Source organism: Chiloscyllium punctatum, chromosome 7 (assembly GCF_047496795.1).
Source record: "Chiloscyllium punctatum isolate Juve2018m chromosome 7, sChiPun1.3, whole genome shotgun sequence".
Lineage (NCBI taxonomy): Eukaryota > Metazoa > Chordata > Chondrichthyes > Orectolobiformes > Hemiscylliidae > Chiloscyllium > Chiloscyllium punctatum.
Window position 1 is genome coordinate 104,829,257 of NC_092745.1, and position 21,588 is coordinate 104,850,844.

At 41.0% G+C, this 21,588-nt stretch overlaps 1 protein-coding gene across 3 annotated transcripts in view; it reads right to left on the reverse strand.

The window, feature by feature from the left end:
* LOC140480014 (uncharacterized) overlaps positions 1-21,588 on the reverse strand; it is a 147,017-nt gene that overhangs the window by 37,277 nt on the left and 88,152 nt on the right. For all 3 annotated transcript variants that reach the window (XR_011961175.1, XM_072574506.1, XM_072574505.1), the window contains 2 exons: positions 6,377-6,465; positions 5,582-5,828 (listed from right to left, as the gene is read on the reverse strand). Coding sequence is in view for 2 of the 3 variants with exons in the window: in XM_072574506.1 (XP_072430607.1) it covers positions 5,582-5,828; positions 6,377-6,465 (336 nt within the window). In the remaining variant the exon portion in view is untranslated. The remainder of the gene's footprint in view (positions 1-5,581; positions 5,829-6,376; positions 6,466-21,588) is intronic.

A 21,588-nucleotide genomic window follows, 5' to 3' on the forward strand; every position in this document is an offset into this window, starting at 1 on the left:
AAATAAAACCAAATAATCTGGACAAAGTGCTAAAGAATTGAACTGAGCCCTATTGTCGGCCCAACTCAGTACTCAATTGCTCCTATGACCAACATCAATCTGCTTCTGGGGTCAGCATGCCTGCCTCTATTAAATCGCTGCTCCCTAGAACAATAGTAGAACATAAAGGACCACTTTATACTCAAACTACCGGTCTTGATTGTGAAAATCTAGCTCAATTAAACTTTTCAAAGGCATTTTGTCAGTTCTAAGTATTTCCAGCACATTCTGTTTTCATTTAAAATATAGTTGTGTGCAGCAACAAATTCAGGTCCTAAGATTGCTATTACAAGTGATGATGTCACCAAATAAAACTTTCTGGAATAATCTCATTGTCTGACAAGCACTGCTTCACTAGCTACTAGGTTAGATTTGGCTGACAGCATTCTAAACCTCCGCCCGTGTTAATTTTCCTCATTGTGTTTTTTTTTAATGTGTCTTTTCTCTCATTGCCCTTAGGCTGAATGTTTCATGTTTAAAGAGGAAAATGTGTAAATTGCTTTTGGGCTCATGAAAATACTGCCGAAGCTTGTTTCTCTGAGGCAGTGGAAGGACGGCACGCCCTCAGATTTTAACACAGTGCTTGTACTAGATACAAGTGTTGATACTTCCGACACTGTTTCACTGTCAGTAAAATGTAATTGAGTCATCAATTGCATTAGCCAACACTTTTCTATTTATAGAACTTGCAACAGAGAATAACATGCAGATGTGAGTGGAAGCCAGACACTTGGAAATGCTTAAAATATCCAAAAGGTGGAACTGACTTAAACTACAAGAATGTTATTTCAAATCTGCTGATATCATTAACCATTTTATGACCTGCAGTTTCCTCAATTATTTGTATCCCCATGGTTATTGTTTCCTATTTTGCCAAATGATTTTAAATGATAAATGGATCATCCATTTAAAAATCAGTTTGCTATTCACTCCCAACTTGCATTATTACCACAATGTTAAAATTAGTCCTCAGCCCTCAATTAATGACAGCAAATGATGAACAAATCATTTTTTACAACACTTCTATCAAAGTGTTTTGCCCACTCTCAAGACATAACTCTTGCATTATTAGTATGGCATTTTTCAGACTGAAACGAAATACTCCCAAAGTGGCTTTGGGTAAATGCTTTGAAAACTTACCTGTAAAATAGAACAACTAAAGGAAAAGATTAAATGATACCTCTGGCTGTATTATAGGATGTCATAATTGAATATCTCAAAAACACAGGTAAGTTTATGAACAGTTAGCACTGTACTAGGAAAGGAAGAGTGTTACATTGGACCTGCATTACTCAAGAGCAAAAACAGAAATTACTGGAATAGCTCAGCAGATTTGGCAGCATCTGTGGAGAGAAGTCAGAGTTAATGTTTCCGGTTGAGTGATCCTTCTTCAGAACTTTATGCAAGACCTGGTGAGTTTCTAGGTGCTTTGCTTTTATTTTGTGTTAGGGTAAGCTGTGGATCAAGATTGGTCAGGATGTTTTCAAACCTGACAGAACCTAATTATGTAAAAAGTAACTAAACAGCCTTGCATTGGAAAAGAGAAGAATAGGTGAGAAAACTATGGTGTTTTAAAATAAAAAGTAACAAAAAAAGGAATTGGTCAACATTGAAGTACATTTATTTTTAAAGTTAGAGAATAAGCACAAGACGAGACAACATTTTTGCGAGCAACAAGACAACATTGACAAGTTCCAATAAGTCAAAAGAATTAGGAAAAACATCTTCTTCCCAGAGATTATGAGTTACATGGAAATGATTCCCTCAGGAGGCACTACCTTCAAAGTGAATGGATAGATTTGTAAGGGAGCTAGGTATATATCTGCTGGTTGTAGTTGGAGGGCGGAAGCTGAGGATCAGAGAGGTACTAACACCACCTTTTGATAATTTGGGGATAAACTAAAGGGAAGAAATTTAGTGTGACGTGAAGTAGAAGATCAACAAGTGGTGCTAGTGACAGGGAGAATTGGAGGTAGAAGGGTAGTGAGTTGGCATTTGGGCTCCTCCGAATCCCATGGAAAAACTTACCTAGGTTGCAGTTCTTTAGTTTCATTACGTGTTGAACAAGTCAGCATCTGCATGGTTTTGTGCTCTGATCCACTCCAGTCTAAAAATTGAACTTACATCTCACAGATCCCAAATGCATGCAGTAAACAGGCAGCTGCTTTGGGAGTTCTGTTAAGCAGGAAGGCAATGGCATCATGATAATGTCACTGAACTAGGAATCCAGAACCCCAGTTTAATGATTTGAGGATGAGGTTTATGTGCCAAAATGGTAGTTGAAGAAATTGGAATTCAATTAATCTAACTGGAATAGAAGGGAGGTCTAATGACAACTACATAACGACTGTTTATAATTGTAAAAACCCAACTGGTCCTTTAATTTCCTTTCATAAAGGAAATCTGTCATCCTACCTGGTCTAGCTCACATGTGTCTCCAGACCCACAGCAATGTGGGTGATTCCTAACTCAATAAATGGTGGTTTAGCCAACAAAATCCACATCAAAAGAGCAACTTAAAAAGGCACTTTTCAATTTGTTGCTTGCCTTTTTGGCAATGATTGCAATGTTATCGATAATATATTGAAGCCACTTTGATCTGTTAATGCTGAACAACGGAAGTGAAAACTAGCTTTCTTGATGTAGTAATTACACATCTTCTCATGGTTTAAATGAACTTGATGCGCTGACTGGCCTTTCCTTCTTTAGATGTATTATTGATTTGCCAAATTATGGGTGTGAGGGATCAAGACTGTCTCAGTGTTATTTTGAAAATATATTAAATTGCTTCAAATGAAAAGAAATATTTGACCATGTGTAAAATGGGTCCAACCGAATCAATTGGAAACAGAATCACTTTTGGTTGCATGATGAGGTAAATTTAGAAGACTCCTTCTGCTTGAATCCAGCAGAGAAAAATAATTTCCTCTCCTCACAACATAGATTGTAACAAAGGTGAATTAAAATTAAGATAATCCAGCTCCACATCGTTATGTGGGTTCACAACCGAAGGATGCATGGTTTGCCATGAATTGATAGTGCGTAAACACAGCCTGATAGAATACCACGATAAATCTATGTGGAAAATGCAAAAATTCACCGTAGTTTTCTCTGAGGATGCTTCTTTGATGTTTGAGTAATGGAATGTTTCCTTGGCACAGAACAGTTTTATTCTGGACATAACCCAAGACATATCTAGGAGCAGGGTTCAAAATAGATGGGGTTGGTGGATGAATTCATCCACAACATACCACCAGTAACCTGCAGAAAAGTAATGACAAGAAAGGTTGCCTCTATGTATTACAGTTGCTCTGGGCCAGGACTGAACAATCAAAGGTCTAGGAAGTGGAACAACCTAGCTTGATTGGAGGAACAGTAAGAAAGTATAAGAGACAGAAATTATGAGGAGCTTCTCACAGATTGGCTTCTCCATAGATGCTGCTCCAGCATCACCAATAACAGGTTCTCTCTCACACACCCTTGCTGCTCTGCCACAGACAAAAGCTACTGTTTCAGGGTGTTATGGACCAGGCCAGACCCCTGAAAACATTTCAAGAAAGTAGTCCAGACCCTAACTTTCCTAGTTGTTTTAAGCAGGAGTGAGGTGGATATTTCAGGAGTGAGGCAGTTGGGCCAACCTCACGGTTTTAAACAAAACAGCTTTTTTTTTTACAAATTACTGAATGAAACATGAACAAAAGAAAACCAAATTTAGAATAATTTAACTGATCTGAAAACCCAGTCAACTCTATCACCACTGAATGATGTGGTTCCAAATATTGCAACATCCTCATAAATAGCGACTTGGCCAAAAAAAAGGTAAAAAATCAAAAACATGTTCTTACAGGAGAGATGTCACAGAGAGAGAAGATTAGCATGAAGCTGTTTCTTTGGGTCACCAGCTAAAACTTGACCAGTAGCTGCAAACAAAACAATTTCCTAAAACCAAACCAAACCATCGATGAACTTGGAGGACTGGCCACTCCCCTTTCACTGGTTAAGTTTTTTTTGAAAGAAAAACGCTTAAAAGCTTTTTCAAGTAGATATTTCCAGACATTTCAGAACAACTGCATTTACAACCTATCTGAAAAGAAAGGACAGAATAACCTTGTTAAAGGAGGAGTGTCATCTCAAAGGGGAGGGCTGAGGACAGTGATGAGGCCGAGAAGAGAAGGGTGGTGACGCCTTGCTTCCTTTTACTGAAGCATAATGTACATAATCCAGCAGTTCTATTGTTAATAAAAATAATCCTGGGGATAAAGGGCTTCTCATATGAGGAACTCTATTGAAGACTCAGTGTCTATATTCGAAAACATTTAGAAGGATGGTGGGGGGGGGAGGTGAAATTGGACTGAACTTACAAAATACTGAGAGACATGGATAGAGTGGATATTAGATTACTTACAGTGTGGAAACAGGCCATTCGGCCCAACAAGTCCACACCACCCCGCCGAAGTGCAACCCACCCATACCCCTACATCTACCCCTTACCTAACACTACGGGCAATTTAGCATGGCCAATTCACCTGACCTGCACATCTTTGGACTGTGGGAGGAAACCGGAGTACCCGGAGGAAACCCACGCAGACACAGGGAGAACGTGCAAACTCCACACAGTCAGTCGCCTGAGGCGGGAATTGAACCTGGGTCTCTGGCGCTGTGAGGCAGCAGTGCTAACCACTGTGCCACCGTGCCGTCACATGGATGACATGTTTTGTTTAATAGGAGAGACTACGACCTGATGGCTCAGTGATGGGATTACCTTTTAGAACTGAGATGAGGAGGAATTTCTTCAGCCAGAGGGTGAGGAATCTGTGGAACTCATTCCCAAAGAGGGCTGTGGAGACCAAGTCATTGGGTGCATTTAAGACAGAGATAGATAGGTTCTTGATTGGTAAGGAGCTCAAGAGTTATGGGGAGAAGCCAGGAGAACGGGGTTTAGAAACATGTCTGCCATGATGGAATGGTGTAGCAGACTCAGTAGACTGAATACCCTATTTCTGCTCCTATATTCGATGGTTGAAGAAAATTTCAAAGATAAATGGAAAAACTGAAATGACCTACACCTCTGCAGTTATTTATCATTGGGACATCTGCTTATGATTTTTCAGCTGCTCAGCTCCCAATTCACCCCAAACTGTCTGGAAGAGAGAAACGCTACAAGCAGTGAAAGGAAAGAGTTTTCTACATATTAAGGAAAATTAGTCAGAAATCAAATCTATTTTTGTGCATCACCCAGCAGGTAATTACAGAGTATTGTTGATCATCATCTGATTTCACGTTGACTGCCTTCTTCGTAGTGAAACAGACTGTGAAATCATCACAGAATGGTTACAGCACAAAGGGAGGCCAGTTGGATCCTCATACCCATTCCAGCTCTCTATTAGAATTACACAGCTAATTCCACTTTTTTATGTTTTCCCTGTTGCCCTGCAAGTATAGTCTCTTCACAGGGATTATATTTGATTTTCAGGCTACTTCTATTGATTCAAATACAAACTGTTTCCTCACTACTGTTTTATGATCAATTTGCCATACTTACAATGCACAGTAGGCCAGACAGATTGAGTTGGCAATTCCCTTCTCTCATCAGTCTTACTTTCCAGGGATCCTTGACTCTCCACAGGTTCTTGACTTTCCATTGAAGTCCTACTGATGGAAATTTTCTTGTCCTGAGCTGGTATCTCTCTGGATTGCGGGTTATTCACTGGAAACCAATTCTCCTCTTTGGATGAAGCAATTGTACTTGCAATCAGGGATAGAAAGATGGCCAGTGTCCAGTAAGTAGCCTTCAAGACAAGAGCCATAATAAATAAAATTTTAAAGATAAAATCAGATAGAAATGGTTCTCCTTTGCTCTCATATGACAGCGTTCAGGCTTTGACACAAAATGAGGCTTATTTCTAAAGGCCAAGTTCAAGAAGATTTGGAACAGCATCAAAGAAACTAAGCCAACCTCCCCTTCAAAGCAAACTATCAGCAACAAACAGTCATTTGGAATTTAACAGTAGGTTTGGACTGTATCATCACATTGACATATTGGCTGCATTAAGCACTTTTGTCAGAGGGGCTCAGTCTGCCTGAAAGTACCAGGTAACCCATTTTTCATTGCAAAGTAGTTAAAGCCTAGATCTGGCTTGTGTACAAAAGCACCCGAAGCCGATTGTTTATAGTCTACAGTAGATTCTCAAAATACAATAGATTGAGAGTCACTGATCTCCAAAAGAGGAGAAAGGTGGCTGGGACAGGGTTTTGCAACATTCACGATTTCAGACCACAACAGATTATAACAAATTCTTGATCTCAGAAGAATTGGAATTATTTTTAAAATTTGTACCTGCCATCTTCTCAGCGGTTTTCCAGGTAAATCAGCCAGACCTCCTGAATCTATCAGATTAACACCTTCACACTCTTGCTTGCATCTGTCTAAAAAGATTAATATTTAAATTAAAGACAAAATGTAAGTTTCCAGTCCCGAAGAGAGTTCCAAGTCAAGTGAAATCTGTAGAAGCAATAAACTGTGCCTATGTTCGCACAGCGAATAACCGATGATCCTGTTTTATTACTTTATGAACAGTAATCTCTGGTAAAGATAGATGAGGCGTTGGGTCATATGATGACAAGTAACTAAAACAAGGTTTTACATCACTTATAAACAAAGCAAAGGTTATTAAACTGGAGCAGACAGATGATAATTTAAGTGGGTTCAGGTAAAGGTCCATGTAACAACAGCAGTGCCCAAAATCCGTAGATCACACTAGTTTTCAAATCACTGAGTAGTCCTGACAATTCCTTCCTTAAATGTTTAACACTTACAAACACAGAAAAAATGGCCATAGTCTTAAAAGGATCTAGTCTAGCCAGATAACAGGTCTTCCATGTTTAGTCAAATATATTTAGATATAAAATGGGGAATGACTAATTTTAATCAAATCAATATTTCATCTGAAACGGTGTTGGGTCTTTGCAGTATGGCAAGAAACACTATGCTTGGATTAGGATTATGTAGAGATTTCAGGAGTCTATAAACTGAAGAAAAACAATTTTGTAGATTGTCAAGTCAAAGCCTCAAAACCATGCATTCAACAATGAAATCCCAACAAGTAAAGAGGAAGTATTGAACAAAAACATGTATAAGGGAAGTGAAATTAAAATATCTTGAAATCACTGGGCAGGTATTTACCTTTCAGCCAGGTGTCATTTATATTTAAGACTGGATCAAGAATTCAAAGAGTCATAGAATCCCCACAGTGTGAAAACAGGCCTTTCGGTCCAACAAATCCACACCAACCTTCTCAAGAGTAACCCACGCAGACCCCTTCCCCTATACTCACCCCTGACTAATGCACCTAACACACACATCCCTGAACACTATGGGCAATTTAGCATGACTAATTCACCTAACCTGCACATCTTTGGATTGCGGGAGAGAACCAGAGCACAGACACAGGGATAATATTCAAACTCCACACAGACAGTTACCTGAGGATGGAATCAAACCCAGGTCCCCGGCGCTGTGAGGCACTGTGCTAACCACTGAGCCACTGTGATGCTGACATTAAGTATGTAATTTAAACCATTGACATTTTATAACCTCAAAACTGGCTTCCCTCCCAGGAATTTCACACTGGATTTACATCACAATGGTAACAGCAGAGCAGTGAGAAGACTATCCATTGACTCATGTGAAAAGTGCACTTGAATATTTACTGAGGACAAGCACCAGCTCATCTTGCATAATCTCCATGGCTAAACAGTTTGCCAAGATTAACAGTTGAGTTTTAACATGGGGGAATAGACATTTAGTAGGTGAGACAGTTATTTGTTAATGGCTGCACACAAGCCATGCATCTTCAGGAATGGAAGGGGAAGTGAAGAGAAACCAAAGGCACGAAAGATAGCATAATCAGGAAACATATTAATGTTCTGCAAATTGCAATTCATTCCCACATTTATTACATTCAAGTTACGGAAAACAGAACAGCCTTGAACAAACTGTTGTTCTCTCTCATTATTTTTTGCTCATTGGTTTTTTCTTTTACTTGACTGAATTATTGACATTGAATAGTGACTTTTCTCCACCCTCAGCACCACCTGTGCAGCCACTGGATGAATTTCTCAATTGGCATTACTTCAATTTGTGTCTGTCAATTTTTGTTACAATGATTTCAGTTCTTGACCTATAATCCCATTTTCTACTTAGGCTCTTTAAGCATGCACTAGCTTAAACACAATAATTAATTCCATTTAAATACAGCTTTATGAGTATTGTTAGCTTTTCTCTGACATCAGGTAATACAGCAAGTTTATTTAGTCTTCTCTGAAAATTGAGTTTACATCACTTACATCACTGAACATTTTAACAAATCGATATATTATAATTATAATGCACTACTGAATGTTTGGTGATGCTGAGGCTTTTAATAGGATATTAGATGATTATTTGGGTAGAAATAATATGCAAGGTTAAGGGAAAAAGCTGGAGATTTGCAGTAAGTAATGACGCTCACTTGAAGACCTGATGCAGACATAACAGGCCAAAAGTAATGTAATTAATCAAAAGAGAAAGAAAATTTTAAATTAATTTTAAACATACTTTTCTGGGATTTCCTGCCAAAAACAAAACAACATCAACTTACATTTACATAGCACTTTAACATGGTAAAATTTGCCAAGGCATTTCAAAAGGCACTAATCAAACAAATAAGACTTGGTTAGAAAGGAAAATGTTCTGACACAAACTGTAGCCTTGAGGAAAGGGCATTTCCTAAAGTAACATTAACAATATAGACAGGATCATCCTGGATTTATTAGGATCTCTGAGGACTTAACAGATCTCAACCAAATCAGCAATACGCTTTGCCTCAGCCCTTCTAACCACGAGGATATAAAAATCACTCACATTTCCTCCCCCTCATTGCTTGCATTTGCTCCTCAGCAAAGAGGATTATCAGCAGGCATTCCTGCTGCAATTCAACTTTGGACAGGTTGTATCGATTAGTACCAGTGCAGTAAGGGAAGATTAGCAGTTTGTTTGAGTGCAGCTTTACCTCCTTGCGGGAAAGCTGTGATTTAGACTGTCATGATGGGAATATTCTGGATTAGTGGTGCTGAAAGAGCACAGCAGTTCAGGCAGCATCCAAGGAGCTTCGAAATCGACGTTTCAGGCAAAAGCCGATTTCGAAGCTCCTTGGATGCTGCCTGAACTGGTGTGCTCTTTCAGCACCACTAATCCAGAATCTGGTTTCCAGCATCTGCAGTCATTGTTTTTACCATGATGGGAATATTAGTCGAGCATCAATTTAAGCAGATTCCAGCAGACAGGCAGATTGGCACCCATGCTTTCCTGGTCAGCATCTCTATTTTTTGATGCATACATGAATGGATCCTCGTGGTACATAAGAACATAAAAAAACATGAGCAGGAGTAGGCCAGCTGGCCCACTGAGCCGGCTCTGCCATTCAATAAGACCATGGCTGATCTTTTTGTGGACTGCGCTGTACTTATCCAGCTGTTCATAACAACCCTTACTTCCTTTGCTGTTCAAAAATCTATCTTTGCCTTAAAACTATTTAATGAGGGAGCCTCAACTGCTTCTTTGGGCAGGGAATTCCACAAAACCACAACCCTTTGGGGACAGAAGTTCCTCCTCAACTCCGTCCTAAATCTGTTCTCCCTCTTTATGCCCCCTAGTTCTAGTTTCACTTGCCAGGGAAACAATCTCATTGCTTCTATCTCATTTATTCCATTCATCATTTTACCTGTTTCTGCAATATCTCCACCCATTCTTCTAAATTCCAATGACCCAGTCCACTCAGTCTGTCCTCATAAAACAACCCTCTCAACTCTGGAATCAACCTAGTGTACCTCCTCTGCACCACCTCCAGTGCCAGTACATCACCTTTCAAGTGATAGAGTCATAGAGATGTACAGCATGGAAACAGACCTTTTGGTCCAACCCGTCCATGCTGACCAGATATCCCAACCAGATATCTAGTCCCACCTGCCAGCACCTGGCCGATATCCCTCCAAACCTTTCCTATTCATATATCCATCCAAATGCCTAGTAAATGTTGCAATTGTACCAGCCTCCACTACATCCTCTGGCAGCTCATTCCATACACGAACCACCCTCTGCGTGAAAACATTGCCCCTTAGGTCTCTTTTATCTCTTTCCCCTCTCACCCTAAATCTATGCCCTCTAGTTCTGGACTCCCCCACCCCAGGGAAAAGACTTTGTCCATGTCCCTCATAATTTTGTAAACCTCTATAAGGTCACCCCTCAGCCTCCGACGCTCCAGGGAAAACAGCCCCAGCCTGTTCAGCCTCTCCCTGTAGCTCAGATCCTCCAACCCTGGCAACATCCTTGTAAATCTTTTCTGAACCCTTTCAAGTTTCACAACATCTTTCCGATAGGAAGGAGACTAGACTTGCACGCAATATTCCAATAGTGGCCTAACCAATGTCCTGTACAGCCGCAACATGATCTCCCAACTCCTGTACTCAATACTCTGACCAATAAAGGAAAGCATACCAAATGCCTTCTTCACGATCCTATCTACCTGTGACTCCACTTTCAAGGAGCTATGAACCTGCACTCCAAGGTCTCTTTGTTCAGCAACACTCCCTAGGACTTTACCATTAAGTGCATAAGTCCTGCTAAGATTTGCTTTCCCAAAATGCAGCACCTCACATTTATCTGAATTAAACTCCATCTGCCACTTCTCAGCCCATTGGCCCATTTGGTCCAGATCCTATTGTAATCTGAGTTAACCCTCCTCGCTGTCCACTACACCTCCAATTTTGGTGTCATCTGCAAACTTACTAACTGTACCTCTTATGCTCGCATCCAAATCATTTATGTAAATGACAAAAAGTAAAGGGCCCAGCACCAATGCTTGTGGCACTCCACTAGTCACAGGCCTCCAGTCTGAAAAACAACTCTCCACCATCACCCTCTGTCTTTTACCTTTGAGCCAGTTCTGTGTCCAAATGGCTAGTTCTCCCTGTATTCCATGAGATCTAAACTTGCTAATCAGTCTCCCATGGGGAACCTTGTCAAATGCCTTACTGAAGTCCATATAAATCACATCTACTGCTCTGCCCTCATCAATCATCTTTGTTACTTCTTCAAAAAACTCAATCAAGTTTGTGAGACATGATTTCCCATGCACAAAGCCATGTTGACTATCCTGAATCAGTCCTTGCCTTTCCAAATACATGTACATCTTGTCCCTCAGGATTTCCTCCAACTTATCCACCACCGAGGTCAGGCTCACCGGTCAATAGTTCCCTGGCTTGTCTTTACCGCCCTTCTTAAACAGTGGCACCACGTTTGCCAACCTCCAGTCTTCTGGCACCTCACCTGTGACTATCGATGATACAAATATCTCAGCAAGAGGCCCAGCAATCACTTGGCTTCCCACAGAGTTCTCAGGCACCCACCTGATCAGATCCTGGGGATTTATCCACTTCTTACCATTTCAAGACATCCAGCACTTCCTCCTCTGTAATCTGGACATTTTGCAAGATGCCACCATCTATTTCCCTACAGTCTATATCTTGCATATCCTTTTCCACAGTAAGTATTGATGCAAAGTATTCATTTAGTACCTCCCCATTTTCTCTAGCTCCACACAAAGGCTGCCTTGCTGATCTTTGAGGGGCCCTATTCTCTCCGTAGTTACCCTTTTGTCCTTAATATATTTGTAAAAACCTTTTGGATTCTCCTTAATTCTATTTGCCAAAGCTATCACATGTCCCCGTTTTGCCCTCCTGATTTCCCTCTTAAGTATACTCCTACTTTCTTCTAAGGATTCACTCAATCTCTCCTGTCTATACCTGACATATGCTTCCTTCTTTTTCTTAACCAAACGCTCAATTTCTTTAGTCATCCAGCATTCCCTATACCTACCAGCTTTCCCTTTCACCCTGACAGGACTATACTTTCTCTGGATTCTTGTTATCTCATTTCTGAAGGCTTCCCATTTTCCAGCCGTCCCTTTACCTGCAAACATCTGCCTCCAATCAGCTTTTGAAAGTTCTTGCCTAATATCGTCAAAATTGGCCTTTCCCCAATTTAGAACTTCAACTTTTAGATCTGGTCTACCCTTTTCCATCACTATTTTAAAACAAATAGAATTATGGTCGCTGGCCCCAAAGTGCTCCCCCATTGACACCTCAGTCACCTGCCCTGCCTTATTTCCTAAGAGTAAGTCAAGTCTTGCACCTTCTCTAGTAGGTACATCCACAGACTGAATCAGAAAATTGTCTGGTACACACTTAAGAAATTCCTCTCCATCTAAACCTTTAACACTATGGCAGTCCCAGTCGATGTTTGGAAAGTTAAAATCCCCGACCATAAATACCCTATTATTCTTACAATTAGCTGAGATCTCCTTACAAGTTTGTTTCTCAATTTCCCTCTGACTATTGGGGGGGTCTATAATACAATCCCAATAAGGTGATCATCCCTTTCTTATTTCTCAGTTCCACCCAAATAACTTCCCTGAATGTATTTCCGGGAATATCCTCCCTCAGCACAGCTGTATTGCTATCCCTTATCAAAAATGCCACTCCCCCTCCTCTCTTGCCTCCCTTTCAATCCTTCCTGTAGCATTTGTATCCTGGAACATTAAGCTGCCAGTCCTGCCCATCCGTGAGCCATGTTTCTGTAATTGCTATGATATCCCAGTCCCATGTTCCTAACCATGCCCTGAGTTCATCTGCCTTCCCTGTTAGGCCCCATGCATTGAAATAAATGCAGTTTAATTTATTAGTCCTACCTTGTCCCTGCCTGCCCTGACTGTTTGACTCACTTCTGTTCTCAGCTGTACCTGTCTCAGATCAATCTCTTTCCTCACTATCTCCCTGGGTCCCACCCCCCCACCTTACTAGTTTAAATCCTCCCAAGCAATTCTAGCAAATTCCCCTGCCAGTATATTAGTCCCCTTCCAATTAAGGTGCAATCCGTCCTTCTTGTACAGGTCACTTCTACCCCAAAAGAGATTCTAATGATCCAAAAATGTGAATCCTTCTCCCATACACCAGCTCCTCAGCCATGCATTCATCTGCTCTATCCTCCTATTCCTGCCCTCACTAGCTCGCAGCACTGGGAGTAATCCAGATATTACTACCCCTGAGGACCTCCTTTTTAAATTTCTGCCTAACTGCCTGTAATCTCCCTTCAGAGTCTCAATCTTTTCCCTTCCAATGTCGTTGGTTCCAATGTGGACAATGACCTCCTGCTCGTTCCTCTCCCCCGTGAGAACATTCTGCACCCTCTCGGAGACATCTTGATCCTGGCACCAGGGAAACAACACACCATTCAGCTTTTTCTCTGCTGGCCACAGAAATGTCTGTCTGTACCTCTGACTACAGAATCCCCTAACACAATTGATCTCTTGGAAGCCGACGTACCCCTCATTGCATTAGAGCCAGTCTTAATACCAGAAACTTGGCTGTTCGTGCTACGTTCCCCTGAGAATCCATCACCCCCTACATTTTCCAAAACAGTATACCTGTTTGAAATGGGTATATCCACAAAAGATTCCTGCCCTAAGTGCTGACCTATTGAACCATTGAGGGAGTGCAGCATAGGTTCACGAGGTCAATTCCTGGAATGGCGGGACTACCTTATGCTGAAAGACTGGAGCAACTGGGCTTGTATACCCTTGAGTTTAGAAGACTGAGAGGGGATCTGATTGAGACATATAAGATTATTAAAGGATTGGACATTCTGGAGGCAGGAAACATGTTTCCGTTGATGGGTGAGTGCTGAACCAGAGGACACAGCTTAAAAATACGGGGTAGACCATATAGGACAGAGATGAGGAGAAACTTCTTCACCCAGAGAGTGGTGGCTGTGTGGAATGCTCTGCCCCAGAGGGCAGTGGAGGCCCAGTCTCTGGATTCATTTAAGAAAGAGTTGGATAGAGCTCTCAAGGATAGTGGAATCAAGGGTTATGGAGATAAGGCAGGAACAGGATACTGATTAAGGATGATCAGCCATGATCATATTGAATGGTGGTGCAGGCTCGAAGGGCAGAATGGCTTACTCCTGCACCTATTGTCTATTGTCTATTGTCTATTGTCTCTCTCACCCTTCCTGGAGTTAACCCATCTATATGGCTGTATCTCAGACTTTCCCCCCTTCCTATAACTGCCATCCATCACCTACTGTTGCTGTTGAAAATTCCTCATGGCTTCTATCTGTCTTTCCAACTGATCCACTCGGTCTGATAGGATTCGCATCCAACAGCATTTATGGCAGATATAATCCGCAGTAACCCCTAAACTCTCTTTAAACTCCTACATCTGACAAGAAGTACATATCACTGCAAAAGCCATTTTTGCTCCTTCACAATCTACAGAAAATAACACTGTCTTATTCCTCTACAAACACTGCCCAGGTTAAATTAATAGCTATGGCTTATATTTTAAGTTTAATCAAGAGACTTATCTCCAAAAACATATAACCAAGAAAGAATCCATTATACTCACTACTGCAGCCTTTCTCTTGGACAGACTTAAAACAACAATTAACTTATCTGATTCTGTGCTGTGAACTTCGCCCAACAGTTCCTCCAAGATTAGTTGTGAATTTCACTGTTCGTTAATTTTCCCAGATGCATTCCGATGACCAGCGATACACAAATTCAAACAGCAAAGGCAGTAACTGTGCAGGTTCTTTCTCTCTCTCTCTTTCTCTCTCCCTCTCCCCGTTTCTCCCTTTCCCCCTTTCCCCCTTTCTCTCTCTCTCTCTCTTGTACTGTCCTCACCATGTGCTGCTCTTCTGCTCTTCTCCCTTTTAAACTGCCGTTGTTTTGACTTTTTTTTCCAAAGTTCCAAAACAATGCAACAGCATATGAAACAGTAATTGCTGCTCCTGGAATTCGAGGAAATCACCTCCAACACCTAAAATACCTCAAAAAAACGAGCAGCTCTTACAGCCAGAAATTTTTCCCATCCTCCATCTTGGATTATCCAGAATCCTGTAAGGAGATCAAAATTAGACTCAAGAAGCCATGAGGGGATGGAGCAGGGCAGTTTGATCCCTAAAAATATATGAGTCAATATTTATATGAGGTGTGTGAAAAATTCCTAAATTTTAAGCCAAAAGTTATGGGTCAATTTCTAGATAAGACCACCTTTTACACAGATATCTATTGTACTTCTGAAGTGTAACCTCACTTGAAATGTAGGAAACATGGCAGCCAAGGTGTAAAAGAATAAGATTATGACAAAACTATATGGTTTTATGACATTTTGAGGGTTAAATATTAGTCCAGACAGATTGATGGTAAAAGTGATGAGGTTCTTCATTGTTACCAGAGCCTTGTCACAGCTGACAGATCGGAAATCTGTTCATCAGCCTCACAACCTTTCTGATGTGCTGTATCCAAAGCCATGCCATCAGGGGAGACCCTGACAACGGTTGCCATTAACTTTCTGACCTCGTTTCTGGAAAATAGTCACCCGGGAGATACACTTGAGGTTTGTCATCTTTGGTAGAACCTAGATTCCTCCAAACGCCAAGGCAAAAAGAGGAGGCAGGTGCAAAAAAAACCACACACAATAGTAATTTGTGCTCCTGACAAGAAGATTTGCTGTCAGAGGTACAAAAGCAGAAAGTTCCCTTTGTGTCCTTTGCTGCAGGTACTGAAAATATTTTTCGCTATTGCTAATGACCTCAGGATAGTTCCTTAAGTGATATTTGGACAATGCCATAGCTTTTCATCAAATAGTTGATGAGTACCGGGCACTAATGAATCAAGGCAAACTGTGCAATAGAAGTGCTTTCTGTAAATACACTCAGTATGATTCTATACTGACAATATTAGTGACCAACATAGTTTGACTATATAGAATGAACAACCAGCAATACAGATAATGCACAATTTACATACTTGAGGTCAAAAGCGAAAGGCTCATTTGAAAAGCTTCAACAACAATGTAAGTGGCGCATTCTTACTTGCAAACATTTTTAGACACACACCATGACATTCACTCATGCCGCATCCAAGCTTATCCTGCAGTAAGTGAGGAAAGTAAGCTGTCCTCTCTGACACTGCAAGGCCCCCTTCCAAAAATGTGAAGAAAATTGAATAGAAACTACCAAAAGTGAATATTGTTACCAATATCTGAATGCAAAAACAACTAGCCCCAAACACGCAAGGTGGCAGACCTGAAGAAAACTTCTCAAGTAAGGCAACCAAATGATTTTTTAAGCTTAGTACCTGTTCTGCAAATGTATGACACAAAGTTCTTCTCCATAATCTGTCATTCTTTTGTCATTTTCATGCTGCTCATTGATACTCACTAGGAATGAGGCAGCTGCTTGACTTATCAATGACCTTGTGCAAACTTTTGAAATAGCCAAGATTGAAATGAAAGGTAGCATTTAAATAGCATCTTATCACATTTATCAGGATTGGAGCATTTCACAACCATTTTATTATTTTTTAAGTGCAGTTACTACCATTACATAGGCAGAGCCAGCAATAATTTTGTAAGTAAAAAGGTCCTGCAATTAGCAATGAGATGACTGAGTAGCTAATTATGCTTCTAGTGATGTGAAGAGTTTGTAAGGGCACCAGAAGAACATTACGTGATTTTCTAAACACAGAAAATGCTGAAACAAGACAATGGGTTACTGCATGTCTTTGAAAGGGAAATAGCAAGTTGTATATTTGCAATGTGTAACAGGAAAATGGCAGTTTTTGCCCATCCAGTTGAACTAATGAACAAGACTTGAATGTTTAATAGAGATTTTCATTACATGCTGGCATGGAAGCAGCAGAGATTCCAAATACAACACTGACTGGACAGGAAATAAGTGAGTAGGGAACTCATCATTGATTTACGTACTTGTGTTGCAATATAAAAGTTGGTTATGAAAGCAAAATTAAAGTTAAAAGCAAATTTTAATCATTTGCAGATTGGCTTGTGAGACTGAAAAAAGACTTTACTTAATACTGGCATATGCTCTGATTTGCGAGGTCAGCTCCTCCAATTACTAAAAAATGCATATTGGGTGAGAGTCAATTTATGGAAACCAGCTGGATATATTTGTAGGGGGTGGCCTAATTAATTCACAAGCAACAAATTCATGGTTAACCAAGTTTATTTATTCCAGCAAATAAAAGCAAAAGACTGAAGATGCGGAAAGTCTGAAACAAAAACAGAAACTGCTGGAGAAATTCAGCAGGCATGGCAGCATCTGTGGGGACAGAAAACAGAGTTAATATTTTGACAGACTTGAAACATTAGCTCTGTTTCTTTCTGCACAGGTGCCAACAGACCAGCCGAGTTTCTCTGGCATTCACTGTGTTTACTTTTATTTACACCATGTACTAATAACTAATTTTGTAAATAATTAAGTGAGGCCAGCTCTGAAAAAAAATTATGTGCATGTAGTTCAGTTGTGTTCCAGAGGCAATGTCAGTGCTCAGTAAATTATTGCTCAGTGACATGGTTCCAAAAGAAACAAAATCATTTAATATCTTCAGTGTGATGTTACAATGCCCGCTCCACGAAACGTAGCAGTTAAAATGAAATAAGGCCACTAATAATTTTCATATTTCATAAAAATGACATCATGGTGCATGATGCTTTGACTAAAGTGAATTAAGCTTTTAATCCACCAGGTGGGGTATGATATTTAGCTTATAAGCCAGCATATATCTATCATATACAAACCTGCATTATAAAACTGTCACAAGTTTAATAATAGGCAAAAGTGAGGACTGCAGATGCTGGAAATCAGAGTTTAGATCAGAGTGGTGCTGGAAAAGCACAGCAAGTCAGGCAGCATCCGAGTAGCAGGAAAATCGACGTTTCGGGCAAAAGCCCTTCATCAGAAAACTGATTCCAGAGGAAGGGCTTTTGCCTGAAACATCAATTTTCCTGCTCCTCGGATGCTGCCGGACCTGCTGTGCTTTTCCAGCACCACTCTGATCTAAACACAAGTTTAATAATATTAATCTATTACAGACTAAATATCAGCCCTAAAATATACTCCATCTCGTAATATCTAGTCATATCTTTTTAAGGGAAATTAAACTCCAAAACAATATCTAATTTCCACTCTTCACCTTTATTTCTGGCAATGACAGAGTTAGGAAGCTCAAGGAAAGAACAGTGATCAGATTCAATTGTAAATATCAAGCACAATTCAAAAATTCCAACTAAATTTTTCTGAAATTTGATTCTTAGTGAATCACACATTAAAAATATGAAGTCACAAGAAAAGACCTAATGAAGGATTGTAATCTCCGACATACTGGCAATGGCTATCTTTGCCAAATTTATTTGCTTTCTTTGGCTTCAGATTGGAGGTCTGGGCTTTCTCACTATCAATGATTGATTATCTTTCATATTTCTTATTTATTTATATTCTTTCATGGTATATGGGCATCAGCGGCAAGGTCAGAATTTGTGCCCCACCCCAAATTACCATTCAGAAATTGGTGGTGGACATCTTTCTCAATGCTGTCGTCCTTCTGGTGTAACCAGGGTACTGCTAGGAAGGAGTTCCTGGATTTTGACCAACTGACATTGAAGAAATGGCTATATAATTTCAATAAGGATAGTAGGTGGTTGTAAGGGACTATGCAGAGAATGGCACTCCATATGTCTGCTGATTTTGTCCTTCTACATGAGAGAAGTATAGTATGGAAGGTGCTGTCAAAGGAGCTTCAGCAGGTTGCTGTAGTGAATCTTGTATATAATGCACACTGCTGCAACTGTGCATCGGTTATGTAGTAACAAGTGGATCTTTAAGGTGGTGGACAGGTTGCTGATAAAGTCTGGGTGTTGTTGACCTCAAAGCCACATTCATTCAAGCAAGTGAGACAGTATTATTAACATGCCTCTTGTAGATGATGGACAGGTTATGGTAAATCAGGAGTTCTGTCATTGTAGCCATTGTATTTTCATAACTGTTTCAATTCAGTTTCTGGACAATTATAACATACTGGATCCTGATAGTGGGGGTTCAGTAATAATAATGCCTTTGAAAATCAAGGGGGATAGTTAGATTTGCCTCAGATGAGAATAAAGTAGCCTTTATTGTCACTCAAATGAGTGCAGTGAAAAGTTTGTAACATTGCCTCTCAGCACCCTCTGAGGTACAGGGTAACTAGATAGAGATACTTTAAGTGTTGTCACAGAAGTGAAATAGAAAAAAAAGACTAGTTTGGGAATACAGATTTTAAAAGTCTTGATTGGACTTATTGGAAATGGCCTTAACTTGGCATTAATGTGGCATTACTGCACCACTCATCAGCCTAAGTTTGAATGTTGTGATATTGTCCAGGTCTTTCTGCATATAGACACAGACTATTTCAGTATCTGAGGAACCATGAATGATGCTGAATATTCCACGCTCATCAAAGAAGTTCCCTAATCATAGAGTCAGAGAGATGTACAGCACGGAAACAGACCCTTTGATCTAACTTGTCCATGCTGACCAGATATACTAACCTAATCTAATCCCATTTGTCAGTATTTGGCCCATATCCAGGAGAAAGTGAGGACTGCAGATGATTGAGATCAGAGTCGAGAGTCTGGTGCTGGAAAAGTACAGCAGGTCAGGCAGCATTCGAGGAGCAGGAGAATCAACATTCTCAGCAAGAGCTCTTCATCAGGAAGGCCCATATCTCTCTATACCCTTCCTATTCATATGCCCATCCAGATGCCTTTTAATGCTGTAATTCTATCAGCCTCCACCACTTCCTCTAGCAGCTCATTCCACACATGCACCACCCTCTGTGTGAAAACGTTATACCTGAGGTCCCTTTTATCTTTCTCCTCTCACCCTGAACCTATGCCCTCTAGTTCTGGACTCCCTCATCCCAGGGAAAAGACTTTGTCTATTTATCCCATCCATGCCCCTCATGATTTTATAAATCTTTATAAGGTCACCCCTCAGCCTCTGATGCTCCAGGGAAAACAGTCCCAGACTATTCAGCATCTCACTATAGCTCAAATCCTCCAACCCTGGCAACATCCTTGTAAATCTTTCTGAACCCTTTCAAGTTTCACAACAACCTTCCAATAGAAAGGAGACCAGAATTGCACGTAACATTCCAAAAGTGGCCAAACCAATAACTTATAGTTAGAGGGATGGACAGGCGGTTCTGTGGACATGGGTGAGACTCTCGGATGGTTTGTTGCCTCCCGGGTGCCAGGGTCCGAGACATCTCGGACCGTATCTTCAGAATCCTTAATGGGGAGGGTTGTGCAGCCAGAAGTCGTGGTGCACATTGGCACCAACGACATAGGTAGGAAGAGGGGTGGGGAGGTCATTCAGGAGCTCAGGGAGTTAGGCTGGAAGCTAAAAGCTAGGATGGATTGAGTCGTCATCTCTGGGTTGTTGCCGGTGCCACGTGACAGCAAGGCAAGGAATAGGGAGAGAGTGCAGTTGAACACGTGGCTGCAAGGATGGTGTAGGAGGGAGGGCTTCAGCTATTTGGACAATTGGACTGCATTATGGGGAAGGTGGGACCTGTACAAGCAGGACGGGTTGCACCTGAACCAGAAGGGCACCAATATCCTGGGAGGTACGTTTGCTAGCACTCTTCAGGGGGGGTTTAAACTAATTTGGCAGGGGGATGGGATCCGGACTTGTAGTCCAGCAAGTAGGCTAGCTGTTTGTCAGGATGTCCAAGAATGTAGGGAGGCTGTGGAGAAGGTAGCACTGACAGGGAATACTTGCAGACACAGATGGGTTCAAGTGTGTATACTTCAACGCAAGGAGTATCAGAAATAAGGTGGGTGAACTTAAGGCGTGGATCGGTACTTGGGACTACGATGTGTGGCCATCACGGAAACGTGGATAGAAGAGGGACAGGAATGGTTGTTGGAGGTTCCTGGTTACAGATGTTTCAGTAAGATTAGGGAGGGTGGTAAAAAAGGAGGGGGGGGGGTGGCGTTGCTAATTACAAATGGTATAATGGCTGCAGAAAGGCAGTTCGAGGGGGATCTGCCTTTGGAGGTAGTATGGGCTGAAGTCAGAAATAGGAAAGGAGCAGTCACCTTGTTGGGTGTTTACTATAGGCCCCCCAATAGCAGCAGAGATGTGGAGAAACAGATTAGGAAACAGATTTTGGAAAGGTGCAGAAGCCACAGGGTAGTAGTCATGGGCGATTTCAACTTCCCAAGTATTGATTGGAAGCTCTTTAGATCAAGTAGATTGGATGGGGCAGTGTTTGTGCAGTGTGTCCAGGAAGCTTTTCTAACTCAGTGTGTAGATTGTCCGACCAGAGGGGAGGCCATACTGGATTTAGTACTTGGTAACAAACCGGGACAAGTGATGGGCTTGTTAGTGGGTGAACATTTTGGTGATGGTGACCACAATTCTGTGACTTTCACCTTGGTTATGGAGAGAGATAGGTGCGTGCAACAGGGTAGGTTTTACAATTGGGGGAAGGGTAAATACGATGCTGAAAGACAGGATCTGAGGAGCATAAGTTGGGAGCATAGGCTATCAGGGAAGGATGTCGTGGAAATGTGGAACTTTTTCAAGGAACAGATACGATGTGTCCT